Source organism: Schistocerca cancellata, chromosome 5 (assembly GCF_023864275.1).
Source record: "Schistocerca cancellata isolate TAMUIC-IGC-003103 chromosome 5, iqSchCanc2.1, whole genome shotgun sequence".
Taxonomy (NCBI): Eukaryota; Metazoa; Arthropoda; class Insecta; order Orthoptera; family Acrididae; genus Schistocerca; species Schistocerca cancellata.
In genome coordinates this window covers 175540692-175565123 of record NC_064630.1, presented here as the reverse complement: position 1 = coordinate 175565123, position 24432 = coordinate 175540692, and the positions used below count along the sequence as shown (strand labels likewise).

The window sequence follows — 24432 nt, the reverse complement described above, 5'->3', positions numbered from 1 at the left end:
AGATACATTCTTCTCATAGAACAGTTTCATTTGCCTATTTAGCTGTGTGACCTGGTACTGTTACATTAGCATGATTTGATTTTTTTAATTGGCACAACACAGTGAAAGAATATAAAGTTCATGTTTTGGTTTTAGAATTATGCACAATAAAAATGAAATTCCTCAATCAAGCAAATGTAACTTACTGCTAAGTGTGAATAGGTTAAATCTGGGTCCTCTTTTATGTGCTGGGAGAAGCCACCAACAGCAAGGGGTGACGAAACATAGCGTGACACAAGATTTGTTGGCAGAGGGCTCCTTCTTGCCTGTGTGTGAGACTGCAACAGTAATAAGACAAATAGGAACTCATGAGATACCACACAGTAATGTACACAAAAACACAAACAAAGCTAACTTAGTTGCCATTTTGCATGTAAACCAACAAAATTAATACATCAGCACATACACAGACACATACATAAGCACTGAAAAATAAAGTTAGATTATCTGCAACAAAGAGCATCCCATGGCACCTTCGATATGTAAATGTGATATGTAAACTCTGATTTGTAACCGAAATTATGCACAATAGGCCTATTTTCAAATAATAAAGAATGTTTTTGATTCTATAACAAAGCAAAAGTCAATTCTGAAAAATATTTGACATGGGCTTTAAATGGATGGGTTTTACTTTATTGGGTTAAATGTTGGTGACTATGAGAACATCAGTGAAGAGCGTTGCATTCAAAAGGTTGGTAGTTCTAATCCCCATCCTATCATTCTGATTTATGTTTTCCGATGTTCCCCTAAGTTGGTTTAAGGCTGCTACTCAAATGGTTCCATTAAGACGGACACAAGGAAATTCCTTTTTCAATCCATCCCCAATCTGAGCGTGTGCTCCTTCTCTAATGACCTCATCACTGACAGTGCATAAAGTTCTTATCTTCCTTACTTTATATGATAATTAATCACTCTTTTTCAGGGTACATTCATGTATGGTGTGATGGAAAAAAATGACTATATAATTCTGCAGATTTCTAGCCGTATCCTGATGATCCTTTCATCCAATTCATTTACTTTAAAGAAGTTATCTTTAGCAGTAATTTATAATCTCTAAATTCACTGACAACATTTCACAAGGAGGAGGTTCCTTTCTTGAAGTGACTCTCATTTCAGTTTATTGTACACACAGATTAGCACTTTCAGTCACCATCTACGTACCACATTTCTAAATTTACCCTACCTTAATCTTTAGGCCAACATCATGAAAGCCTCAGGCTCATGAGTAAGAACACTAAACATAGGAAATGCAAGATTCTTGTACGCGGTATCCTTGAAGATGTGCACAGTTGTCCTGAACATTCCTTTCCCTTAATTTTAGCTTTCTTTCAAATGTTACCTCAAGATATTCAGCCAAGGCCACAAACTTTCACAAGTTCATCACTAATGCTATAAATGAATAGTTTTTGCAATCATTTCCTATTCCTCGGCATGGGTGTGTGTGTCGTCCTTATCTTAAGTTAGTTTAAGTTAGATTAAGTAGTGTGTAAGCTTAGGGACTGATGACCTCAGCAGTTTGGTCCCATAAGACCTTACCACAAATTTCCAATTTTCCTATTCATCGGGGGAAGCTGCCATTCAATGTGGGAAGAGAAAATGTCTTCCGGAATTAACTCTTACCATACCGGTATGTCCTGGCAGTTAACTGGTGATCGTACTTTCTTGCATTCATAACACGCTTGATTTTGCAAATCGATTAGTATATTCATCGCGCTGCATGGTGTCGTGATTGCAAAGATGGACCTCACCATGGACGTCGGCGGTGAAGTTGCACATCATGCAGCCTATTGCGCACAGTTTGAGTCGTAGCACGACATCCTGTGGCTGCACGAAAAGCATTATTCAACATGGTGGCGTTGCTGTCAATGTTCCTCCGAGCCATAATCCGTAGATAGTCATCCGCTGCAGTAGTAGCCCTTGGGCGGCCCGAGCGAGGCATGTCATCGACAGTTCCTGTCTCTCTGTATCTCCTCCATGTCCGAACAACATCGCTTTGGTTCACTCCGAGACACCTGGACACTTCCCTTGTTGAGGGCGCTTTCTGGCACAAAGTAACAACACGGACGCGATCGAACCACGTTATTGACCGTCTAGGCATGATTGAACTACAGACAACACGAGCTGTGTACCTCCTTCCTGGTGAAATGATTGGAACTGATTGGCTGTTCGACCCCCTCAGTCTAATAGATGCTGCTCATGCACGGTTGTCTACATGTTTGGTCGGTTTTAGTGACATCTCTGAATAGTGTAAGGGACTGTGTCTGTGACACAATATCCACAGTCAATGTCTTTCTTCAGGGGTTCTGGGCTGATGCAAAACTTTTTTTGATGTTTATATTTTTCCGATGGGATGAAAGGTGGATGATCGCTGGACAAATGTATAGCTCTCAAAAGAATCTATGACGATAAGTAAGTTGATTTGTTTTTACCGGAATCATCAAACCACTCTTCTACTTACTAATAAGATAATAAACGAGAACGCACCTCTAACCACCTGCGTTATAAACAGAAGCACACATGCAAGATTGCTTGGCTCTTGGTTATGACTGGTGTAGTGAGCAGTAACACTGCAAGTAACCTTAAGTAATGGCATATTTTATCTTGTTGTTGATTTACAGCGTGCATTCTTACGAGTAATTAGCATGAGCAAGGGAAATCATTAGGAAGATAGTTAATTTGTTTCTATATCTGTGCGGAATACTAATTAAGAGTTACTGGCTGAGCTTACAATATCCTCATGTGTAACTGTACGCATTTCATTCAGATAAAAGTAGAAGTGATACGTACTGCCAGGCGAGGGTACGCAAGGTGCGAGTCATCTTTGATGTGCTGCGTGTCACGGAAGACAACAGCCCGTATGACGCCATGAATGTGTTCCTCTGGCCAGGATCCAAGCAGTATGCGCTGCGGGCGGCCCCTTCCTTTAGGGCGCAAATCTGCAGCAAGGAGTAAAATTACACAATTACAAAACAGCACTAAATGGAAAGTATTGGTTCACAACGTTAGTAGCACTCATCTGTCAACAACAATAAATGAAACATTATTAGAAACGTCTCATTACAAATGTTACACTACAGTATTCGATAGCAATAAAAGGCATATTTCATTCTTAGAGTTGTTTCTCGCTTTAAGCCAGTGCACGAAGCTCCCCACACAATAATTAATTCCAATAAAAGAAACGCAACCATCAAACCTTACGGCGGCCACACACGTAGCTGTATGCGTGTCAAGCACATTTGCGCAAGTGTACTTGAGCAAGCACGCACAAATTCCGGGCCTCTCCAGACGGTTCAAGCATGCTTCTACAAGCGTTAGTGTCTTTACCAGAAAATGTCGAGCTCAGACGACGACGAGCTGGATTTGGCAGCCTTTTTGCTTGTGTTACGAAAAAAAAGTGAAAACGTGATGCGCGTAGTAAAGAGTGGCTAAGAAAACGAAAATGTTATTTCCATATTAACAATTCGCGGTAGAGACGCTATGGAAACTTTCTCACAGTAGTGTTGATTTTAAAAGATGGCGGTGCCTTCAGGGCAGGCCAATGCCGTGGTAATATCTGTCAGGCACTTCCCCTTTCATTTTGTTGCGGTGATTATGGTACAATTTCATTCGCCTTTGGTGTATCTAAATTTTCCTTGATTGCTATTAATCTAATGGACTGTTAGCGTTAGGGTAAACCACTGATTGATCTCACAGGACTAGCTTCTCGTCCGCCTTGGAGTACAGTTCTTAGAGCTCTTCCGTTTGTACAGAGAGAGCAGTTAGTTGTAAATACGTCCGCACACCCGGGCGAAACTTTATATTTTCGCGGACGTGAGACAATCACCGGCGAACGTGGGGTCATCTCCCGCAGTACGAAGGCGTCACCGCCGCGCGGTTTGAGGCGCCATGTCACGGGCTGCGCGGCCCCTCCCGCCGGAGGTTCGAGTCCTTCCTCGCGCACGGGTGTCTGTGCTGTTCTTAGCATAAGTTATTTTAAGTAGTGTGTAAGTCTAGGGACCGATGACCTCAGCAGTTTGGTCCCTTAGGAACACATCTGAACATTTCTTGAGGCGCCACCGACCCTAGCAGCTTTGGAAGCGCATGCACGCAGACGACAGCATCTCGTCTTTCATTGGCTACGACGGTAACGTTGCGCAGCTTCGGCAAATTCAGAAGCCTATCAATCGTTTTCACGGCCATCTTTTTCTTATAGCAGCCTTGTACTCGCAGTAGTCACTCCATTGCATGCTTAATTATATTTTGACGCGAGAGACCAATCAGTGGAACGATACAGCAGAGTGTGCCTGCCTAGATTGGCATTCTTCCACTCACAGTCGCCAGCCTCATCTACACGTAAATTCCAGTTAGGTTCCCCAAGTCTCTTACCAACCAACCTGAGTTCGTGTTAACGAAATGCTACACAGCTGAAGTTTCTGTTTATGTGTTTGTTCTCTCTTGAACTTGTTATTAGTTAATTAACCTCTTTGTGATACTGTAGGCCCTTGTTATTAATTTTTCAACGACACCCATTCTCACTCACTACAATATCATTTATTTTGTTGTGGGTTAGAAGGCATTAAATTAATTTTATGTCAAGTTAGTCAAATCATTAGGTGATCCATACAGGGCCACTGTTTAACGAATTTCAGATTACCTTGCGCTATTGATAACCATGGCACCTCTTGGGTGTGGTGGTTACGACTTTTTAGTCCTTTTGCAGACGGAGAACTGCCGTCACCATAGGCTAGCTTGCAATTTTCTTCTCTCTTTTTCCATATAATACTGTGTTCTTTGAACTGACGTATATTGTAGTACAATCTCTGTACAGAACGTAATTTAACAGGACCAAATAAGAAATAATTCAAATCAGGTTGCTGACAAATGCTTGTACAAGCATCCCTATTCTTGGTACACAAGCTGGAGCGTAGACACGCTTGAACGCTTGCACATGCATGCATAGTCGAAGTTCGATCAAGCATCAAGCTGCTTGTACAGTTCTGAAGCTCACGCAAATATATTCTACACACACCCAAGAACGTTTGGGCAAGCACACTTGCACAAGCGTGCTTGTCAAGCATGTAGTTACGTCTGTGGCCGTCTTTGAGATTGTCTCATAATCACTGCTATTTACTTATAGGTCAGTATGCGACAGATGTGTTATCAGAAAAATGATCATTTTTTTCCTTGATTATTCACAATTTAGGAAAAATTTGGATCAAAACCGAACAAAATACGCCACCAAAATTTAATTTAATCCGACTAGAACAAGCGTATGAAAATTTGGTCATATTACAACTGATCACAAATTACAGGAATTTCTATTGATAACAGATCAATACGACCTCATAAAAGGAATTTGCTGTAGCATACCGTAATTGTTCTGATCAATCTATGAGGAACTTAATGATGTAAAAAGCGTAACAGCAATGTTAAATTTTAAAGTAAGCCAAAAAAGTTGTTTGTAGGAAGCTTCTTCTATTCCATAGAAGAATTTTTGATTGGAACTTTATATGGGGCAAAAATATTACATATTTATCTTGTTATTGTACCGTTCTATTGTGTTATGTGAACTTGCATGCAAATTATCAGAATGCAGATACATTTAAATATAAATTAATTTAGTAATCTGTAAACTGACTCGGATCATTTACTGGACAGTTCTACGCCGGACTCTACGGTCGCAGGTTCGAATCCTGCCTCGGGCATGGATGTGTGTGATGTCCTTAGGTTAGTTCGGTTTAATTAGTTCTGAGTTCTAGGCGACTGATGACCTCAGAAGTTAAGTCGTTAAGTCGCATAGTGCTCAGAGCCATTTGAACCATACGCTGGACTGAGTAAAGAAAATGTTCAGTTCTGTAATGCAAACTTTCAGTCATTTGAACCTTTAACTGTAGTGAAAAGCAGTGACGCTACTATAGTCATGGGTCTGCTGGACCCAGTTGTTCTGAAATTATAATAAAAATGTATGTATTATTTTCAAACAATTTTACTAGACTTTTAATTTAAAGATAAACAATCGTAGTACTTAGCAAAATCAACGATAGGAACTTTCATTTAATACTCTGATAATGATGCCATCGGAAAAAATATGTAGAAAGGTTAAAAAAGTTTTTCTTGAATTTTAAAATGTGCTTCTTCAAACATCAAAATAAAAACTTAAAATCTCTTTTTATAAAAAGTCTGACAGTGATCAATGAGTCAAGTTACGTGCACGAATTGTGCAGTGGTTTAGAACCACCGCCGGCTGCGGTGGCAGTGCGGTTCTAGGCGCCACAGTCCGGAACCGCACGACTGCTACGGTCGCAGGTTCGGTTCCTGCCCCTGTCATGGATGTGTGTGATGTCCTTAGGTTAGTTAGGTTTAAGTAGTTCTAAGTTCTAGGGGACTGATGACCTCAGATGTTAAGTCCCATAGTACTCAGAGCTATTTGAACCAATTTTTTTTAGAACCACCGCCTATTTTCATAGGCAGCTTGCTCTTATTGCACAGGTGTATGGTCTCTGGTCTTCTATTAGACGGATAAAATGACCATCTCTTTGTTTTATTTCTCTGCAATTTAAGGGCGCTCAGAACAGTTTGTCGTGATGCAAGTTAAAGTGACAATGCTCGTCCTGAATTGTGTGAGGAATCTTTGGTTGTAACATCTCGCTTTCATGCACGGTTCACACGAAACCTTTGCAAGCACTTCGAAAAACATCATCCTCGTCAGTTCACCTGTCCTTTCACGACTCTGCTGGATGATATACGCATTCGGTTCACTCGTATCACCAACTACGCGTTCTATGACTGCTTGAATATAATGAACGCATTTGGTCGACAGAATCTACACAGACTTTTGTGCTGTTATAATGAAGAATCATTACAGGTTCGTTAGTCGAGACATCTACAGCGTAGTCGCGATTCATGGAAGGCACAAGAATGACAGACCTGTTCTTCTTTGGTACATAACTCAATAATTGTCGTATCTCCTGTAAACCCGAAGAGCGATGGTCCGACCGTTCTATTCTTGTGCGGCAAAAATTCTTTCAAGATATCATTTTTGTTTTTTGTTTTTTTCTTCGCGGTCCCGACAAGAGTTGGAAATTTAGATTTCATAATAATGACGAGTTCCATCGACGTGTGCCAGTTATCCGTCGTGATGCCACGACTGATGCTGAAAATTGGCTGTCGTAATAGCAGCCACGCTTGCACTGGTGCTGGATATTTTCTTTCTTCTTCGGTAATTTTCCAGTGAACATCAACATATTGAGTACATAGTGCATTTCTGAATCTACAAGACGCTACGTTTTCAAAACGTGATTGTTGCATGTACTCAGAATGTACATTTTGAAGGCATAGTGCCCTCTAAAAGCAAGTAAGATCTTATCAGTAGCTACGTTAGCATGGGCTGAGTAATTTTCTTCGAAATTCTTATTGAAGATACTATAACTTTCGACGTTATCCTGCTTGGATCAGTTGTTTCTTTTTTTCGTTTTTCTCGCTGGATTATCCAAGCGAAGGCATAAGAGGATAATAGGAGTATACAAAATCGCGATGAAGTCATGCACAGTCGGAAAATTTCTCGCCAGCTTCCATCTGTTGCAAATAGTGACATTACGGCTTCGTGATTCCACTTGATAACAGCAGAGTACAGGAAGAGACCTAGAAAGGCGTCCAGGTCCTGTTGACTGCCTTCCTGCAGTTGTCCGCGATCCGTAGATTTGTACCTCAATCTGAACTCTGTTAGCATTTTTGTTTGTCCAAAGTACTACTTTATTCTTCATAATCGCATTGTGGAAATGAGCGTATGGCATCGTTGGCCGGGAGGCCCCAACCGGGGAAGTTCGGCCGCCAAGTGCAATTTTCATTTCACTCAACGCCACATTGGTCGACTTGCGCGCCGGTAATGAGAATGAAATGGATGAAGACAACACAACACCCAGTCCCCGAGCGGAGAAAACTTCCAACCCGGCCGGGAAACGAACCGGGACCGCTTGCCTGGGAGGCGAGCACGTACCCACCCCGCTAAGCAGGCGGACATAATCGCATTATATTATCTCGAAGGCTTTATCTGGATCAGATGCCTCAATACATCTCGATCGAGAAGCGGTTCAAGGTGATCTGATAACATTATGGCCCAAGGCAGGTTGAGTTTTAGCCCTTGCGAACCTATTTCTCCATAAGAAAAATCTCCTGGAATTAGTATCATCATTCACTACAGTTTCATCTTGATGAATCTCTTCTTTGTCAGACAAGAGTTTGAGTCATTATTAGCCATTATCGCAAACTCCTGGTCATTTTCTGAAAACTCATTTTCTGAATTTGTGGTCGGATGATGTTTACAAGCAGGCGTTAAATTTTTAGCAGTTTCGTCTTCATAGATGCGTAATTCCTTGTTCAACCGTTGCCCTAATACGTCATGTCGATTTCCAGAAACACTATTTAGGTTTGCAATTACAAATAGCTGAAATTAAACTGTGCACCCGCGCGTCACAAAGGGAGATCTTGGGTTGCTGCCGGAAAAAGGGAAAGGGGAAGGGGGGAGGGGGCGATCGCGGTCGGTCCCGCTTTTGTTTTTTTCCACGTGTTGAAAGACTGAAAATGGTTTTCATTGTATAGAAAGCTTCATTGTAAAAACTGTATATTGCGTATAACAGCTCAGGACATACAGATTTGAATAATTTGTAGGAGTAGTAGTACTGAGATATACTTTCTCAGTACCCTAACAATGACTCCTAGTTTGGTACGTTTTTCGTACGAAGGAGCACACGTGATCATTTCATTCCATATCCATACAAACCGTCACACCCAGCTATGTGTAAGAGTTGATGCCTTCCAAAAGTGACTCGTTAATGTTTAATTATAGGATACTATCAGCAGCGTTTTGTGGAGTACACAATTTAAAGTCTCTCTACATGTAAAGCAAGTTACCAATCTTTGGACCACTTTGAAATCATATTGAGACCTGACTGGATATCTCTCCAACGTTTTTGAGATAGTGAGCAGGCCTACTACCGGGAGGGGGTTCGAGAACACTTTTGACACAAACGACTCATCACTTCGCCTCCACTTCCCCCCTTTTTCCTGGTAATCTTTCATCCGTGTCTGTTTTCGCTGCTAATTGTCATACCCAGTGTAGGAAAATCTTGCACTTGGGCGCCCCTCTCACCTTGGCGCCACAAGCGGTTGCTACTAATCGTGATACGTCCTGTATAAAAATCTTACACTGTGTTGCCTCTGGCGACGACCCGGCCCCCCTCCCCTATGAAGCTTGGCACTCCGAGCCGTGGCTTGTGTAGCTTGGACCTTAAACCGGTCGTGAGTATAACTGCACCATCTGCAACTACACTCACGTTCAGGAAGAAATGAACACGAACGACTACAGATAGGAATTTCATATGCACAGGACATGTACATTAGTACGTTCTGCAGAATTAATTAGCATCTTAACTAAGTCGGCCCGCGAGTTCGAGGTCAATATTGATATCGCGGTGCAACGCCACCTACCGGTAAAATGTGCCTGCACTCTGGTTGTCGCTGTAAACCGAAGATAACAGATCAGTGTGGTTTGAGCAGCTGTATGCGCGAACCTTATCGTCAAATCAGTGAGTTTCAAACAGAGTGCATTATTGGCATGAGAGAATGTGATGCACCCATCTGGGAAGTTGCTGCCCGTGTGGGACGATGTGCCTCGGCAGTGCGACGGGTGTGTGTAGAATGGCACGAAAGGTCGTAGAACGCAACGAGATGGGTCAGACGCACCAGGCAGACAGCCCCTCCCGCTACCCCCCCCCCCCCCCCACCCGAGAAGATCGACACCTCATCCGAATGGCATTGCGGGACAGTGTGTGTCCTCCACAGTTCTGACGCAACAGTGGAACAGTGAAACAGCACACTATTAGGGGTGACAGTCAGTCGCCGTTTATTACATCACGGGTTATGTGCGTGTCGTCAACTTCTCTACCTACCTTTGACGAATGTGGAGAAGCATGCTAGACGGCAATGGTGTATGGAATGACATACTTGGGACAGGGATGGCATCAGGTAGTGTTTCCGGAAGAAACCAGGTTCTGTTTGTTTGAAGCTGATGGCCGCATTTTGGTTCGCCGCAGAGAGGGGGCCGGCCGCTGTGGCCGAGCGGTTCTAGACGCCTCAGTCCAGAACCGCGCGACTGCTACGGTCGCAGGGTCGAATCCTGCCTCGGGCATGGATGGGTGTGATGTCCTTACGTTAGTTAGGTTTAAGTAGTTCTAAGTTCTAGGGGACTGATGTTAAGTCCCATAGTGCTCAGATCCAATTGAACCATTTTGAGCAGACAGGGGCATCACAGTGATTCCATTCGCACAAACATACAGCGCCAACCCAAGGCCTTGTAATATGGGGTGCTACTGTGTACAACCACAAATCACAGTTGGTGTGTGTCCGGGCAGTGTGACCAGTGTGACCTACGTGAAAGACATCCTGTGACTTAGCCATACCTTTTGTGTACAACACTCCAGACGCCATTTTTTGGCAACACAATACACGACCACACATTGCTGCACGAACACGTGCCTTCTTGGTGTCACAGGACATCAGCCTTTTGCCCTGGCCCGCCAGATCACCAGATTTTCGCCAATCGAAAAGTGTGGTATGTGGTGAAACGACGGGTGACCCAATGCCAACCATCACAGGTGAACTTTGGAACCAGCTGAATGCAGCATGAAAGGCCATACTACAGGACGCCATTGCCGCCTTACATGTGTCGATGCCATCGCACATGGAACAAGTTATTCGGGCCCATGCCGGACCCTGTCCCTACTAGACAACAAGACATATGCTGAATCGAGGTGACTGAAATGCTACTCATTTCTGCATAATGTACTGATGCACATGTGCTGTAAATATGAACGTCCTATCTCTGGTCGTTCAAGGTGTTCTGTTTTTTCTGAACATGAGTGCACTAATATTGTCAACCAGGTCATAATAGACGAGATGCGTTCAATAAGTAATACAACACATTTTTTTCTCAGCCAATTTCGGTTGAAAAAAAGCGGAATTTATTGTGGCACATCCCGTTTCAGCCCATATAGTTTCATGAAGTTCCGATAGGTGGAGGCGGTATACGTAGCGTCTGTAACGGAAGTGCATTCTAAAAAGAGAGCTGTCATTGAGCATCTTTTGCTGGAAAACCAGAGCATCGCAGATATTCATAGGCGCTTGCACAATGTCTACGGAGACTTGGCAGTGAACAAAAGCACGGTGAGTCGTTGGGCAAGATATCTGTCATCATCACAAGGCCGCGCACACCTGTCCGATCTCTCGCGTACCAGCTGGCCGCACACAGCTATGGTTCCTGCAATGTTGAAACGTGCGGACACTCTCATTCGAGGTGATCCACGGATGACAATCAAGATGTCGCTGCGCAACTGGACGTCTTTGCGGGTGGTGCTGACACACTTGTCTACCATTTGGGGAACTCAAAGATGTGTGACCGCTGGGTTCCTAGCCATCTAACAGAAGACCATAAAGAGCAATAAAGGACCATCTCTGCGAAATTGCTTACGTGTTACGAGGCTAATCTTGAGAATTTTTCGTCGAACATCGTCACAGACGATGAAACATGGGTTCATCACTCCGAACTGAAGACAAACGGTAATCCATGGAGTGGTACCACACCACCTCTCCTTCGCAGAAGAAGAGCAAAGCCACATTCTCAGCCGCTTATTTGTTTGAAGTGCTCCCTCGTGGTGGAACGATAAACTCAGAGGTGTCACTGTGCTAGGCCGGCCGAGGTGGCCGAGCGGTTCTAGCGCTACAGTCTGGAACCGTGTGACCGCTACGGTCGCAGATTCGAATCCTGCCTCGGGCATGGATGTGTGTGATATCCTTACGTTAGTTAGGTTTAAGTAGTTCTAAGTTCTAGGGGATTGATGACCTCAGAAGGTAAGTCCCATAGTGCTCAGAGCCATTTGAACCATTTTGTTACTGTGCTACTCTCAGGACGCAACGGCCTTGCCGCAGTGGATACACCGGTTCCCGTGAGATTACCGAAGTTAAGCGCTGTCTGGCGTGGTCGGCACTTGGATGGGTGACCATCCAGCCCGCCATGCGCTGTTGCCATTTTTCGGGGTGCACTCAGCCTCGTGATGCCAATTGAGGAGCTACTCGACCGAACAGTAGCGGCTTCGTCAAGAATACCATGATGACGACCGGGAGAGCGGTGTGCTGACCCCACGCCCCTCCACTGAGGATGACACGGCGGTCGGATGGTCCCGGTAGGCCACTCGTGGCCTGAAGACGGAGTGTTTTTTTTTCCTCTCTCTCTCTCTCTCAGGAAATTGAAGAAACGACTTCCGCGTGTTCGTCGCCACGCAAATGCAAACGAACTTCTCCTTCTCCACGACAGCGTAGGGCCCACACAAATCTGTGCACACGAGAGGAGCTCACAAAACTTCATTGGACTGTTCTTCCTCATCCACAATACAGCCTGGATCTCACACCTTCCGACTTCCATCTGTTTGGCCCAATAAAGGATGCACTGCGCGTGAAGCACTATGTGGATGACGGAGATGTTCCTGATGCAGCAACACATTGGCTCCGACGTCGCCCAGTAGAGTGGTACCACGCGGACATACAGGTCCTCCCAGTAAGGAAGCGCAACGCTGTCGCATTAAGTGGAAATTGTATTCAAAAATAGAGTTTTGTAGCCAAAAGAGTGGGGAATAATATGGTGTATTGTAATTCTGAATAAAACCAATCTGCTTTCACAAAAAAATATGTTGCACCAACTGTGACAAATTTTACATCGGTCAAACTGGCCGTTCTTTTAAAATTAGATTCAGAGAGGATTTGCAGGTACATAACAAAACTGCATTGGGAATGCATTTGGCAGAAACCGGCCACACCCTAGGCAACATCGAGAGTTGTATGCGTATTCTACACAGGGCAGAGAAGGGTGGCGCTCTTGACTTTTTGGAGGAGTTGGAGATTTACAAAGCGAAAAATCCTGTGGGAGGTATATAACGTTGTATGTAATGCCCTCTAGTGATTAAGTTCTTAAGATCGGTGCAAACCTAAATAACGTTCTGGCGGCCGACCCAACAGAGGGCGCTGATCATTGATCTGTCCTTTTTCAGCTGTCATATAGACATTTTATCTTTCATAGGCAATTTATAGGTTGCTACAGGCAAGGTAATACGTATATTAATTGTTGACCGTAAATTCACCATAAAAAGGATCAGTCCTATTCTATTCATATATTTCCTTTTAATAATTTCATATGGGTAACTGTATTCGTCTTTTAATGTATCACAATTTAGTTTCTATGATAGTTATCAATTTTAAAAGTTTGCTACGTGTATTTTACATATTGTGTTTTTATCAGATTATGTTTTTTGCGTAAATGATGACTACATGTAAGCCGACAGAAGCGACATGGAGGGATCATGTAGGCAAACAGATTTCTGAATGCAATAATGACTGTGTGGACGATGCGGCCTATTCTACACCTTACTTTAAATCAGGGATCTCCAAACTACGGACCGCAGGCCGAAACCAGCCCGCGTTAGCTGGCCGGACATCCCCGGATCCGGCCCGCCAAATATTTGAGATGGACCTATACTGTCAACAATTGAGTTTCGAGGCCTATCGCGACCAATACACGGCGACATTGGCTCTGCTACTCGCTACAAGACTGCGTAACTAAACTTATTGTTGCACCGGTTGAAATAACAATGCGTTGACATACTCTATCTCTGTTGCGTCTTGCAGTAATAATGTTGCTGACAATGATTTTGAGATTTCGTTAACTTTGCAGGACGCTTTCGTGAAGAATGTGCAGTGACATACTTTTTTGTCGGTGAAATTCACCAGAATAAAATACGCCAGAATTTCGGTCAGGTACGCCCACCAATCAAAATTATGGAATTAAATGAAAATCGTAGTTCGTTTCAGTGCTAGCTATTCCCACAACCTTAGATTTTTGCGATTTCATCTTTCCTTTAGCCTTACATTACGGTGATCATGGAGTGCTAGGGTGCTTTAATCCCACTAGGTAGATCTTAGCCCTTATGACATTGTGGAGGAGTCAATGTGGTCCGCGGACTAAAAAGTTTGGAGACCCCTGCTTTAGATCTATATGACGATGCTATGCTGATTATATTTATATGTCTTGACGATGCCATTATGGCATTATCACTTTAGGACATGGTGTAAAAAAGGTACGTTTTACCGTATTTTCTGTACATCTCCCTGGCTGTATGATAGTATATTGTGATACGTATTGCTGTATTATGTTGAAAGACACACTGCTCACTAGGTGTATATATTTGTATATTATAGATCTGAGGATGGTCATTACGGACTGAAACCGGTCATCGTCTAAAGAATTCATATTGTGACCAAAGACTGGAATAAAAAACATTTAAAAATATGTTGCATCACTTATTGAATACCACTCGTACAACTTGAACAGCAAGGGTTCCAACGTATTTCCCTGGGTGTTCCTTCCAAAACGTATTGATGACTCTCCGTTCAAGATAACATGCTACGCCTCCCCTAACAAGAAAGGATAAACTAAGTCACAAATTTTGCTTGCTACCTCAACAGTAGTACTTTTGTTACCAAAATTTATGTGATAGGGAGTCAGACGCCTTTCGGAAGGCACAAGACGAGTAAAGAAAATGGATATTCACCTGCTCCGCCATCGGTGGAAGGTCCGAGCATGTTGTGCACGCGGTTGGCGTAGAGCACGAACGTCGGGTAGGGGATGTCGTACTTGCGCGCCGCCTGCGACAGCGACAGGCCCTCGCGCAGCACGGAGAAGATGGCCTCGGCCATGGTCTCGGGGCGCCACGACTTGAGCGGCCCGCGCTCGCGGAAGCGCAGGTTGTGCACCAGGCTCTGGTTCGTGTTCCAGCACTTCTGCCACATCGACTGCAGCTGGTACTGGTAGCTGTCTGCTGGAAAACACACACGCGCCGGGGCCGTTAGTGCCTGCAATGCCAGCTTTGTTTCTAGCTATAACATTCTCATTAAAAAATAGTGTCGCACTTCAACAAAGAAATGAAACAAATTACGGTAAAGTGCATTATGGACTATATGAGGTACACGTTAGCTAACACTAGGTGGCAAGACATAGAAGGATACAAAAATAAAATTTTCCAGGAAATGGCTACCCTTGTAACAACACTGTAAGTTAATCCTGGACATTGACTAAAGATGACAAAAAATACAGGCAGCTGAAATGCAATTTCCAGGAGAAGGAAAAGGACCTGGCCGCCCGGAGTGGCCGAGCGGTTCTAGGCGCTACAGTCTGGAACCGCGGGACCGCTACGGTCGCAGGTTCGAATCCTGCCTCGGGCAGGTTAGTTAGGTTAGTTAGGTTTAACTAGTTCTAAGTTCTAGGGGACTGATGACCTCAGAAGTTAAGTCCCATAGTGCTCAGAGCCATTTGAACCATTTGAAAAGGACCTGACAGAAACAGTATTACAAGAGAAGAACTTAGTGTGTACTGAATGAAAGAAAAATAGTGCAAAAATTTAAAAAAAAAACAGAAATAACATATCAGCAGGATGGGGAAGCACAATAACTGAAGACTTGAGATGTTACCAGGAGGTGAAAACTCGAATTGCCATAGCGAAGGAGGCATTCAACAGAAAGAGGAGACTCTTATGTGGAAAATTAGAAAAAGGACTAAGGAAAAGGCTTGGCAATTGTTTTGTCTGGAGTGTGGCACTATATGGGGCAGAAACATGGACACTGAGACGAGAGGATGAAAAAAGGTTTGAAGCATTTGAGATGTGGATGTGGAGGAGAATGAGGAGAATAAGCTGGATGGAAAGAGTGAGTAATGAAAGAGTATTGGAAAGGGTTGGTGAGAGAAGATGTCTGCTGAAGGTTGTAAGATAAAGGAAAAAGAACTGGTTAGGACATTCATTGAGAGGGGAGTGCTTGCTAGTAGATGCTTTGGAAGGATTGGTTTGTGGGAGAAGACTGAGAGGAAGAAGGAGATACAAGGTGATAGACAACATAAAGGGAAGAGGAAATTATGCAGACCTGAAGAGGATGGCAGAAGACCGGACAGCCTGCAGAACTACCATGTGAAAACCTGCCCTTAGGCAGAACACTGATGATGATGATGATGAGGAGGAGGATGGGGAAAACAGAATAGTTGAAGAAGTAATCTATTATGAATCAACACAAAGTTTTCAAGAATATGTCTAATGTGCTTGTGTTTTCAGCGATGTCAGTGTTGTGTGCTTGTGTGTAATCAAAGGATGTATTATTCTCCACTACGTGGATTACGCATCGTTGCCTGTTCCAGCTTCGTAGTTGTCTCCAGCGTGTTCTGGATTGACCTCGGTCTCTTCTTTCCCACGGCTTGTAATCCGACGCTGCCTTGCGAATTCTGGTATTTTCCTATCTTTATAAGCGAGCGGTCTATTGTTTCATGTTTTATTGTCGACTGATTCTACATTTAATTCCATCCTAACATCTTCATTTCGTATCCTATAAATCTTCGTACATCCTTTACCACTCCTCGAAAATCTCGCGCACGCCGATTGTTTTTGACTCAGTTGCTTTTTAGTCGGCACCGCGGCTTCGCTGCCATCAAGCAATACGGGTAAAGCCATTATTTCATGGAATTTCATTTTCATTTCTTTCCTAACTTTTTTTACAATTCTTTGAATGGCCTCACATACAACTTGATATTTGAATAAAACGTTCTCGGTTTTCAAGCCGCGTCAATTCGAATAAAATCCTCGAGCTTTCGATGACCATGTCCGCCATCGTCGTCAGATTTTATTCGAATTGACGCGGGTTGAAAGCCGAGAACGTTTTATTCATGTATGTCGTCGCGAAAGACTCCGACGACACATAACTTGATATTTGCTATCTTTTTGCTCAACGTCCTTCCCTTTATAAATACATGTCTCAGCCAAGATACTTTAAATTCGTACTTCTTCTAAAATGTCATTTATATCAAAAACTTTAATTTGACTGGATTCTTTCCTCTAAAAGCCACAATTTTGATTTTATTAACTGAGATTTCAAGGTCATAAGATTTATGTACAAGGTGTATAACTTTGCTTCCGCCGTTTTTTTGATCGGAAGTGTTGGTCAGCCAGGCCATGCGCCATCGATCTAAACAGGTGATAGTCAGAGGAAGCAATGTCTGGTGAATACGGCGGGTGGGGTAGGATTTACCATATTAGTGTTTCCAAAGTACGTTTTGACCTCTTTTGCAAAGTGGGTTCGAGCGTTGTCGTACTGCAAAATCACTTTATCCTGCCTCTCGCTGTATTTCGGCCGTTTATCTTTTAATTCTCTGCTCAAACGCATTAATTCCGTTCGATAACGAGCACCTGTGATTGTTTCACTTGGTTTTAACACCTCATAGTACACGACATCGGTCTGGTCCCACCAAATGCAGAGCATGATGTTGGAGCCGTGAATATTCGGTTTGGCCGTCGACGTGGAAGCATGGCCGGGATATCCCCCTGATTTTTTGCGTTTAGGGTTATGGTAATGAACCCATTTTTCGGCCCCGGTCACAATGCGATACAGAAATCCCTTCCTTTTTTGCCTCTGAAGCAACTGTTCACAAAGACACAAACGCCGTTCAACGTCTCTTAGTTTCAGCTCACACGGGACCCAAGTTCCTTCTTTCTGAATCATGCCCATAGCCTTGAGACGTTTTGAAATGGCTTGCTGTGACACTCCCACTAATCGTGCCAATTCTTCTTGAGTTTGGCGCGAGTCTTCACTCAGCAATGTCTCTAATTCTGCATCTTCAAAAACATTCTCTCTTCCACCACTATGACGGTCTACGACGTTAAAATCACCGTTCTTGAAGCGTTGAAACCACTCACGACACGTTCTTTCACTAATAGCGTCCTTACCATACGTACTTGAGAGCATTCGATGAAATTCAGCCGCTGTTTTCTTCATATTTAAACAAAACATTAACACCTCCCGCAAATGACGAGAATTAGGCTCGTAAATCAATCAAGAACAACTTTATGATGTAGAAACAAATCGAATAATGTTTGAATCAGGTTATGTTGACCGAGGTCCAAGCTGTCTGCCTGACATCTGCGATCTGTTTCTTTCGACCGCTACTTACCGTTGTCGCCACCTTACCATGGCGGAAGCAAAGTTGTACACCTTTTACATTATTTTAAAAATACATGGGATTTTGTAACTTTATCATTTACCTGAATCCTGGAACCAGTATTTGATCGTCTGCAAATACAAGAGTGTTTGAATAGACACTGTTTACTAATTTAATTCCTGGATCTACTAGCAGTTTACATTTGTTTAAAATGTCGTCAATGTATGTACACACAATGTAATATGTACACACACAATGTGTTTGTTGTGTTCTCTCTGCGTCTAAAAGTCTCCACACAACTGCATCAGAGACTTTACGACCTGATGCTTTCTGCACGCTCATACTGGGCCACTAAGTGGACTATGCCTATCGGTATAGACTAACCGTTTTGCGTTAACGCGTCCACACTTCAACAGCTGACCTTCTGCCCAGTGTAAAATAAGCATTAATGGCTTACATGTACTTGGAGCTACTAATCAACCTAAAAACATATGTGTAATGACTATAATTATTAGTCTGCAAAAGACGTAAATACTGATGTAATGTTGTTCAGGACACCGTCCTCAGTTACCAGTAGAAACATCTGCACTTTTATACCTGTTACACCCTGTATATTAAGAGTGGGTCATAACTATACGCTTGTATATTGTATATGTATATTGTAGACTGTAGATTGTCTATTGTGGAAACCGCTCACGTCTTTTAATTTTTGTGCCTGTGATAAAATCTATAGGCCTGTTTCTGTACAGCATCTTCATTACCACAATTAGATGTGGTGGATAGCCCTTATTTTCTAGTATTTGTCATAATTTTATTCGAATTACCTTGTCAAACGCCTTATTAAAATATATAAAAGCAAGATGTGTTTCCAAATGCCCTTCACTTCTTTCTATTTCTCTAATGGTGAAGACATCACCCAAGCACCATCTCCCTTTCCTAAATCCACTTTGCTCTTCCCCTAGCAAACAATCTGCTATTATTTATTACTTTAGTACAGACTTTATATCCTGTATTCATGAGACTAACTCTTCTATAATTTGCTAATTTTTTTGTATCTCTTGACTTGATTTTTAACTAGGGTTGTTGACCAAGAGAGATACATATGTTACAGTTTTTCCAGCATTTATTGAGTAGAAGGAAAATTCTTAATTTGCATATTATACCATCATATTCAACAAGTTCCATATTCACTCCATCTAACCCAGATTTTTGCAGATTTTGGTACTGTATTTAATTCTTGTGATATATGGCTTACCTCTGGAATTTGATATCTGTTCATTCGCTTGCTCATTATACTATAATTGTTTATAATGTTTTATCCATTGTTGTTCACTTGTTAAGTTTAATCTTGTATCTTTTCTCATTTATTTATGTGCATAAGTAATTTACATCCAATTAGCTGCTTCCTTTGTACATCACACTCCAACTCACTTAGGAATTTATTTCCTGTTTCCTCGAGAACTTTTCTGGATATTTTCTTCACAATTATTCTTTTCTCTTTACATATGTAGTTCATAGCATATATATGTTTTACTTCGTATGCTTTCCATTTTTCTTGAACTGCTTATTTTACATCTGCATCATATATTATCAAACCCCTTTGATTTCTTACCCTTCTCTTCCTTCCTAAAACTTCATTTGCAGTTTTATAGATTTCCTGCATTGTTTTTTCCTGTTCTTTATTTACATCTGTATTATTATTATTATTATTATTATTATTATTATTATTATTATTACTATTAGAGATATAAGTTGAACGAGAAATTAATGGTTTCAGTGAAAATGAAACTGGCTGTAAGCCTACCACATGAAGTAAAACGTAATAGAGACTAGATAAAGGGCTTTCATTCAAAGATCATTTTACAGACAAATCATACTTTTTCTGTGGCATACCTGGGTGGGTGAGGGGGGGGGGGGGGTTGAGAGCGGAGTGCTGCGGTCCGCACCGGGTATCGTCTCTGGGGGTAACAAAACTTGCTAAGTTCTATGGCACGAGTTGTAGAAAATTCTTGGCAAGTTACTTGCGACGACGACGATGATGATGATGAATCTGTGACATGTTTCTGTGAGTTGAACATGATAAGACTGAAGAAAGTGTATACGACACTTATTCAGAATGCAGTTGCAGAAAGTCACTTTCCTTTTTCTTACTTTTGCAGCTATCTGTTTCTTCATTTATGCTCGCATCACTTTGCACTACGTGTATTAGAACTAAATAGTGAGATTTCCTTGGAACATAAAACACCGCATACGTTTGTTCCGAAAAAATCAAACAAACCTGAACTTAAAATGTCTGTGTTTATTGGGAATGACCTCAGCAGGAATTTCACGTTTATTTTTGTGTAATATTCCCACTAAATTCAGCCTCAAGTCGATCAAGGTTCTGCAAGTGGGACACAGGTATGACAATTCCCAATGATTATGTTTCTCCCCGAATCTCTTATGTGAATAACGAGGTGTTTAAGAACACCTGAAAGACGATTAGATTTCCTGAACGTACCACCAGATTACATTACTGCACACATTTCAAATGTGTACAGTTAAAACTTATATATTCTACGGTAGCAACCATCTAGTATTTAAGTTTCTTTGAACTTTTAAGCAAATATTGTTTAAATGAGCAACGCTCTCAAATGGAAAAAGTTACTCAGCAGTTGTCAGATACTCTATAAGGGTACAAGCCTTTATAAATTTTCTACCTATAACGATCAGAAGTTCAGGAATAACAAAAAATATGGAGATTTCTTCATTTCATAACCACACTTGTGGCTATGTACATACTGAGTGACGTAATTTGGCGTCGCTGTTGGATTTATTAATAATCAGTCCGTACTGTATTTCCTTATAATTTTCAATGTCTTGTTATGCTACGTAATATCACATACTACACTGGTAGCTAATCCGAAAAAAGCTCCGGTTTTATTCTAGACCAGTTTTACGACTGGATCGTGATACTTCACATCTGAGCATGTCCGGCCCCGGTAGCTGAGTGGTCAGCGTCAATCCTAAGGGCCCGGGTTCGATTCTCGGCTGGGTCGGAGATTTTCTCCACTCAGGGACTGGGTGTTGTGTTGTCCTAATCATCATCATTTCATCCCCATCGACGCGCAGGTCGCCGAAGTGGCGTCAATTCGAAAGACCTGCACCAGGCGAACGGTCTACCCGACGGGAGGCCCTAGCCACACGACATTTCATTTCATTTCATTTCTACTTGGTCACATTAGCTCACAGTAAAAGTGTGACAATAATATTGTACTTTTTAGCAGAGTTCCTTTGCCTAAAATGCTGCTTGTTTCATTTGGTTTTACCGTTCGGTTTAGAAGAAAAACAGCCGTTATTCACAGTGACCTTCCCAACACCAGATGCACAAAGTGTTTAGCTAGGTGAAGATTTTAATGTTACAAAAAGTTTTCTACATCTACATCGATATTCTGCAAATCACATTAAAGGCCTGGCAGAAGGTTCATCGAACCACCTTCACTGCTCTCTATTATTCCAATCTCGTATAGCGCGCGGAAAGAACGAATTTGTGCTTTAATCCCGAAACAATGTTAAATTTCCTTTATTTTGCACGTAATAATTTCAGTGTAAATGTTGTGTGTATTTAAGAAATTAAAGTTTCTATAATTATTTAGTTGTTATCACTAAACAGTCATTCTTAAGGACTATAATAAATAAATTTTAAGTAACACCTACTTCTTTCTGCAGAAACATAATTTAAAATGCAATGAAGAGCCAAAGAACCAAAGAAACTGGTGTACCTGCCTAATATCGTGTATGGCCCCCGCTAGCACGCAGAAGTGCTGCAACACGACGTGGTATGGACTCGACTAATGTCTGAAGTAGTGCTGGAGGTAATTGACACCTTGAATCCTGCAGGGCTGTCTATAAATCCGTAAGAATACGAGGTGGTGGAGATCTCTTCTAAACAGAACGATGCAAGGCATCCCAAATATGTTCCGTAATGTTCATGTCTGGAGAGTCTGGTGGCCAGAGGACGAGTTTAAGCTCGAAAGAGTGTTCCTGGAGCCACTCTGTATCAGTTCTGGACGTGTGGGGTGTCGCATTGTCCTACTGAAATTGCCCAAGTCCGTCGGGATGCACAATGGACATGAATGGATGCAGGTGATCAGACAGGATGAGTAGGTACGTGTCACCTGTCGGAGTCCTATCTAGACGTATCAGGGGTCCCATATCACTCCAACTGCATATTCCCCACACCATTACAGAGCCTCCACCAGCTCGAACAGTTCCCTGCCGACATGCAGGGTCATTGGATTCATGAGGTTGTCTCCACACCTGCACACGTCCATCCGCTCGATACAATTTGAAACGAAACTCGTCTGACCAGGCAACATGTTTCGAGTCATCAACAGTCCAATGTCGTTGTTGACGAGCCCAGGCGAGGCGTAAGGCTTTGTGACGTGCAGTCATCAAGGGTACAGGAGTGGGCCTTCGGCTCCGAAAACCCAAATCGATTATGTTTCTTTGAGTGGTTCGCTCGCTGACACTTGTTGATCGCCCAGCATTTAAATCCGCAAGAGATTGCGGAAGGGTTGCACTTCTGCCACGTTTAACGATTCTCTTCAGTTGTCGTTGGCCCCGTTCTTGCAGGATCTTTTTCCGGCCGCAACAATGTCGGATGTCTGATGTTTTAACGTATTCCTGATATTCACGGAACACTCGTGAAATGGTTGTACGAGGACTAACACCACGTTCAAACTCACGTAAATCCTAATAACCTGCGATTGTAGCAGCAGTAACAGATATAACAAATGCGCCAGACACTTGTTGTCTTACTAGGCGTTGCCGACCGGAGCGCCGTATTCTGCCTGTTTATATGTCTCTGTATTTGAATACGGATGCCTATACCAGTTTCTTTGACGTTTCAGTGTATGTACACAAATATGAAACGTCTTCGCCCAAATGGAACATAGAAGAAAATAGGGCCGCAGTTTTGAAAGTCCGGTCGTTGTCCAGCTCGGTGCTGAACTTTATTCAACCTTCTAAATCAGCATCAAGTATTTAAAAAGTACCGGACAAAAATGACGTGATAGAAGATGATGTAAAATTATCTCAATCCGGGAGTGAATTTATAGGCAATTTAAAAAAACTGATAGCAGTTACAAAAGTGGAGAACCAGTCAGAGAAGGCATTCACGAGGAAACAATCAAAACCCAAAGAAAATGTATAAAATCTTGTAGCTAGTTGTAATGTAAATTTAAGTAGATTCAAAGACAGTGTAGCACTTAAGAGGGAGCAAGTGAAGAAGAAATCACTGAAAGTAGTAATAATATTTTGTTTTCCGATATCTACCAGTGGGCTTTCCCTGTTCCTCCAGAAAATCTAAGGGCTGTCTTAATCAAAATAGGAATGCAGCATTTTAAAACAAATTTGGACCATTTGTTTCCGTTATTAGACAAAGCAATAAAAACAAGACGAAAGGTGCTAACCGACAGTTGACGTTTGATTTTTCAGTCAACCAAATGAGAAAATTTCGAGAACCTGTATGGCAAACTCTACTATAAACTATGGTTTGTACCATTTTCGCTGAAGGATCTTTATTACAGAGGCAAGTTTGAACAATATATCTAAATTTAAAATTTGTAACTGATCTCTATGCCTGATGGAAACTTAGTCCGAAAGTTTACAACCATGAGACTTCAGAAAAACATCAGACTTATTTTGAAAAATGGAAAACCTTAAGAGCAAGTCTAATTGCCAACAGAACTATAATCATGATAGACAGCATTTGAAAAGGAAATTCTCTGCAGCTAATTTACCTTATCTAAATATGATGCTGTACTAAGAGAACAAGCTAGAGACCACTGTCACTGTCGGGCAAAAGATTTATAAGCTATGTATTCCCCATCACATAAAATGAACTTGTTTCGCTTCCGGGTGGAATTGTTAAGGAAAAGATTTTAAATTATATAAAAAATTTGAAGTATATTTGCATCATATTTCACAGCTCGCCGAACGTCTCGCATATAGGTCAGTGAAATCATTCGCTACAGTCACATAGAAATCAAAACAGTAGAAGTAAATGAGTCATCTCTAGGTTATTTCCATCAAATGGGGAAGAAAGCCATCAGAATAAAGCAAAATATTTTACAGGTTATTAAATAGGATGATCTGGATGTAACAATTTTCCGAGGACAAGGATGGGACAACGCTTCTACATTGGCTGGAGAGCAAGTTTAATTTCGACAGGTTCCAACAGCTAGTCAACATCATAATGCGTGGTGAAACGAAGCTACGTTGTTATGTATCACGTAACGGCCCACATCTCTGCCGATGTGATTAGTTTCTCGCCCCAAAACCAAAGAAATCGTATG

General features: G+C 42.2%; 1 protein-coding gene across 7 annotated transcripts in view; it reads right to left on the bottom strand.

The window, feature by feature from the left end:
* The window catches only part of LOC126189035 (protein bric-a-brac 1-like), a 1796149-nt gene that overhangs the window by 6941 nt on the left and 1764776 nt on the right, over positions 1-24432 (bottom strand). For 5 of the 7 annotated variants that reach the window (XM_049930881.1, XM_049930880.1, XM_049930879.1 and 2 more), the window contains 3 exons: positions 14673-14939; positions 2827-2975; positions 186-317 (listed from right to left, as the gene is read on the bottom strand). In XM_049930881.1, coding sequence (XP_049786838.1) covers positions 186-317; positions 2827-2975; positions 14673-14939 — 548 coding nt within the window. The remainder of the gene's footprint in view (positions 1-185; positions 318-2826; positions 2976-14672; positions 14940-24432) is intronic. The other 2 variants (XM_049930882.1, XM_049930886.1) reach the window with 1 other exon arrangement.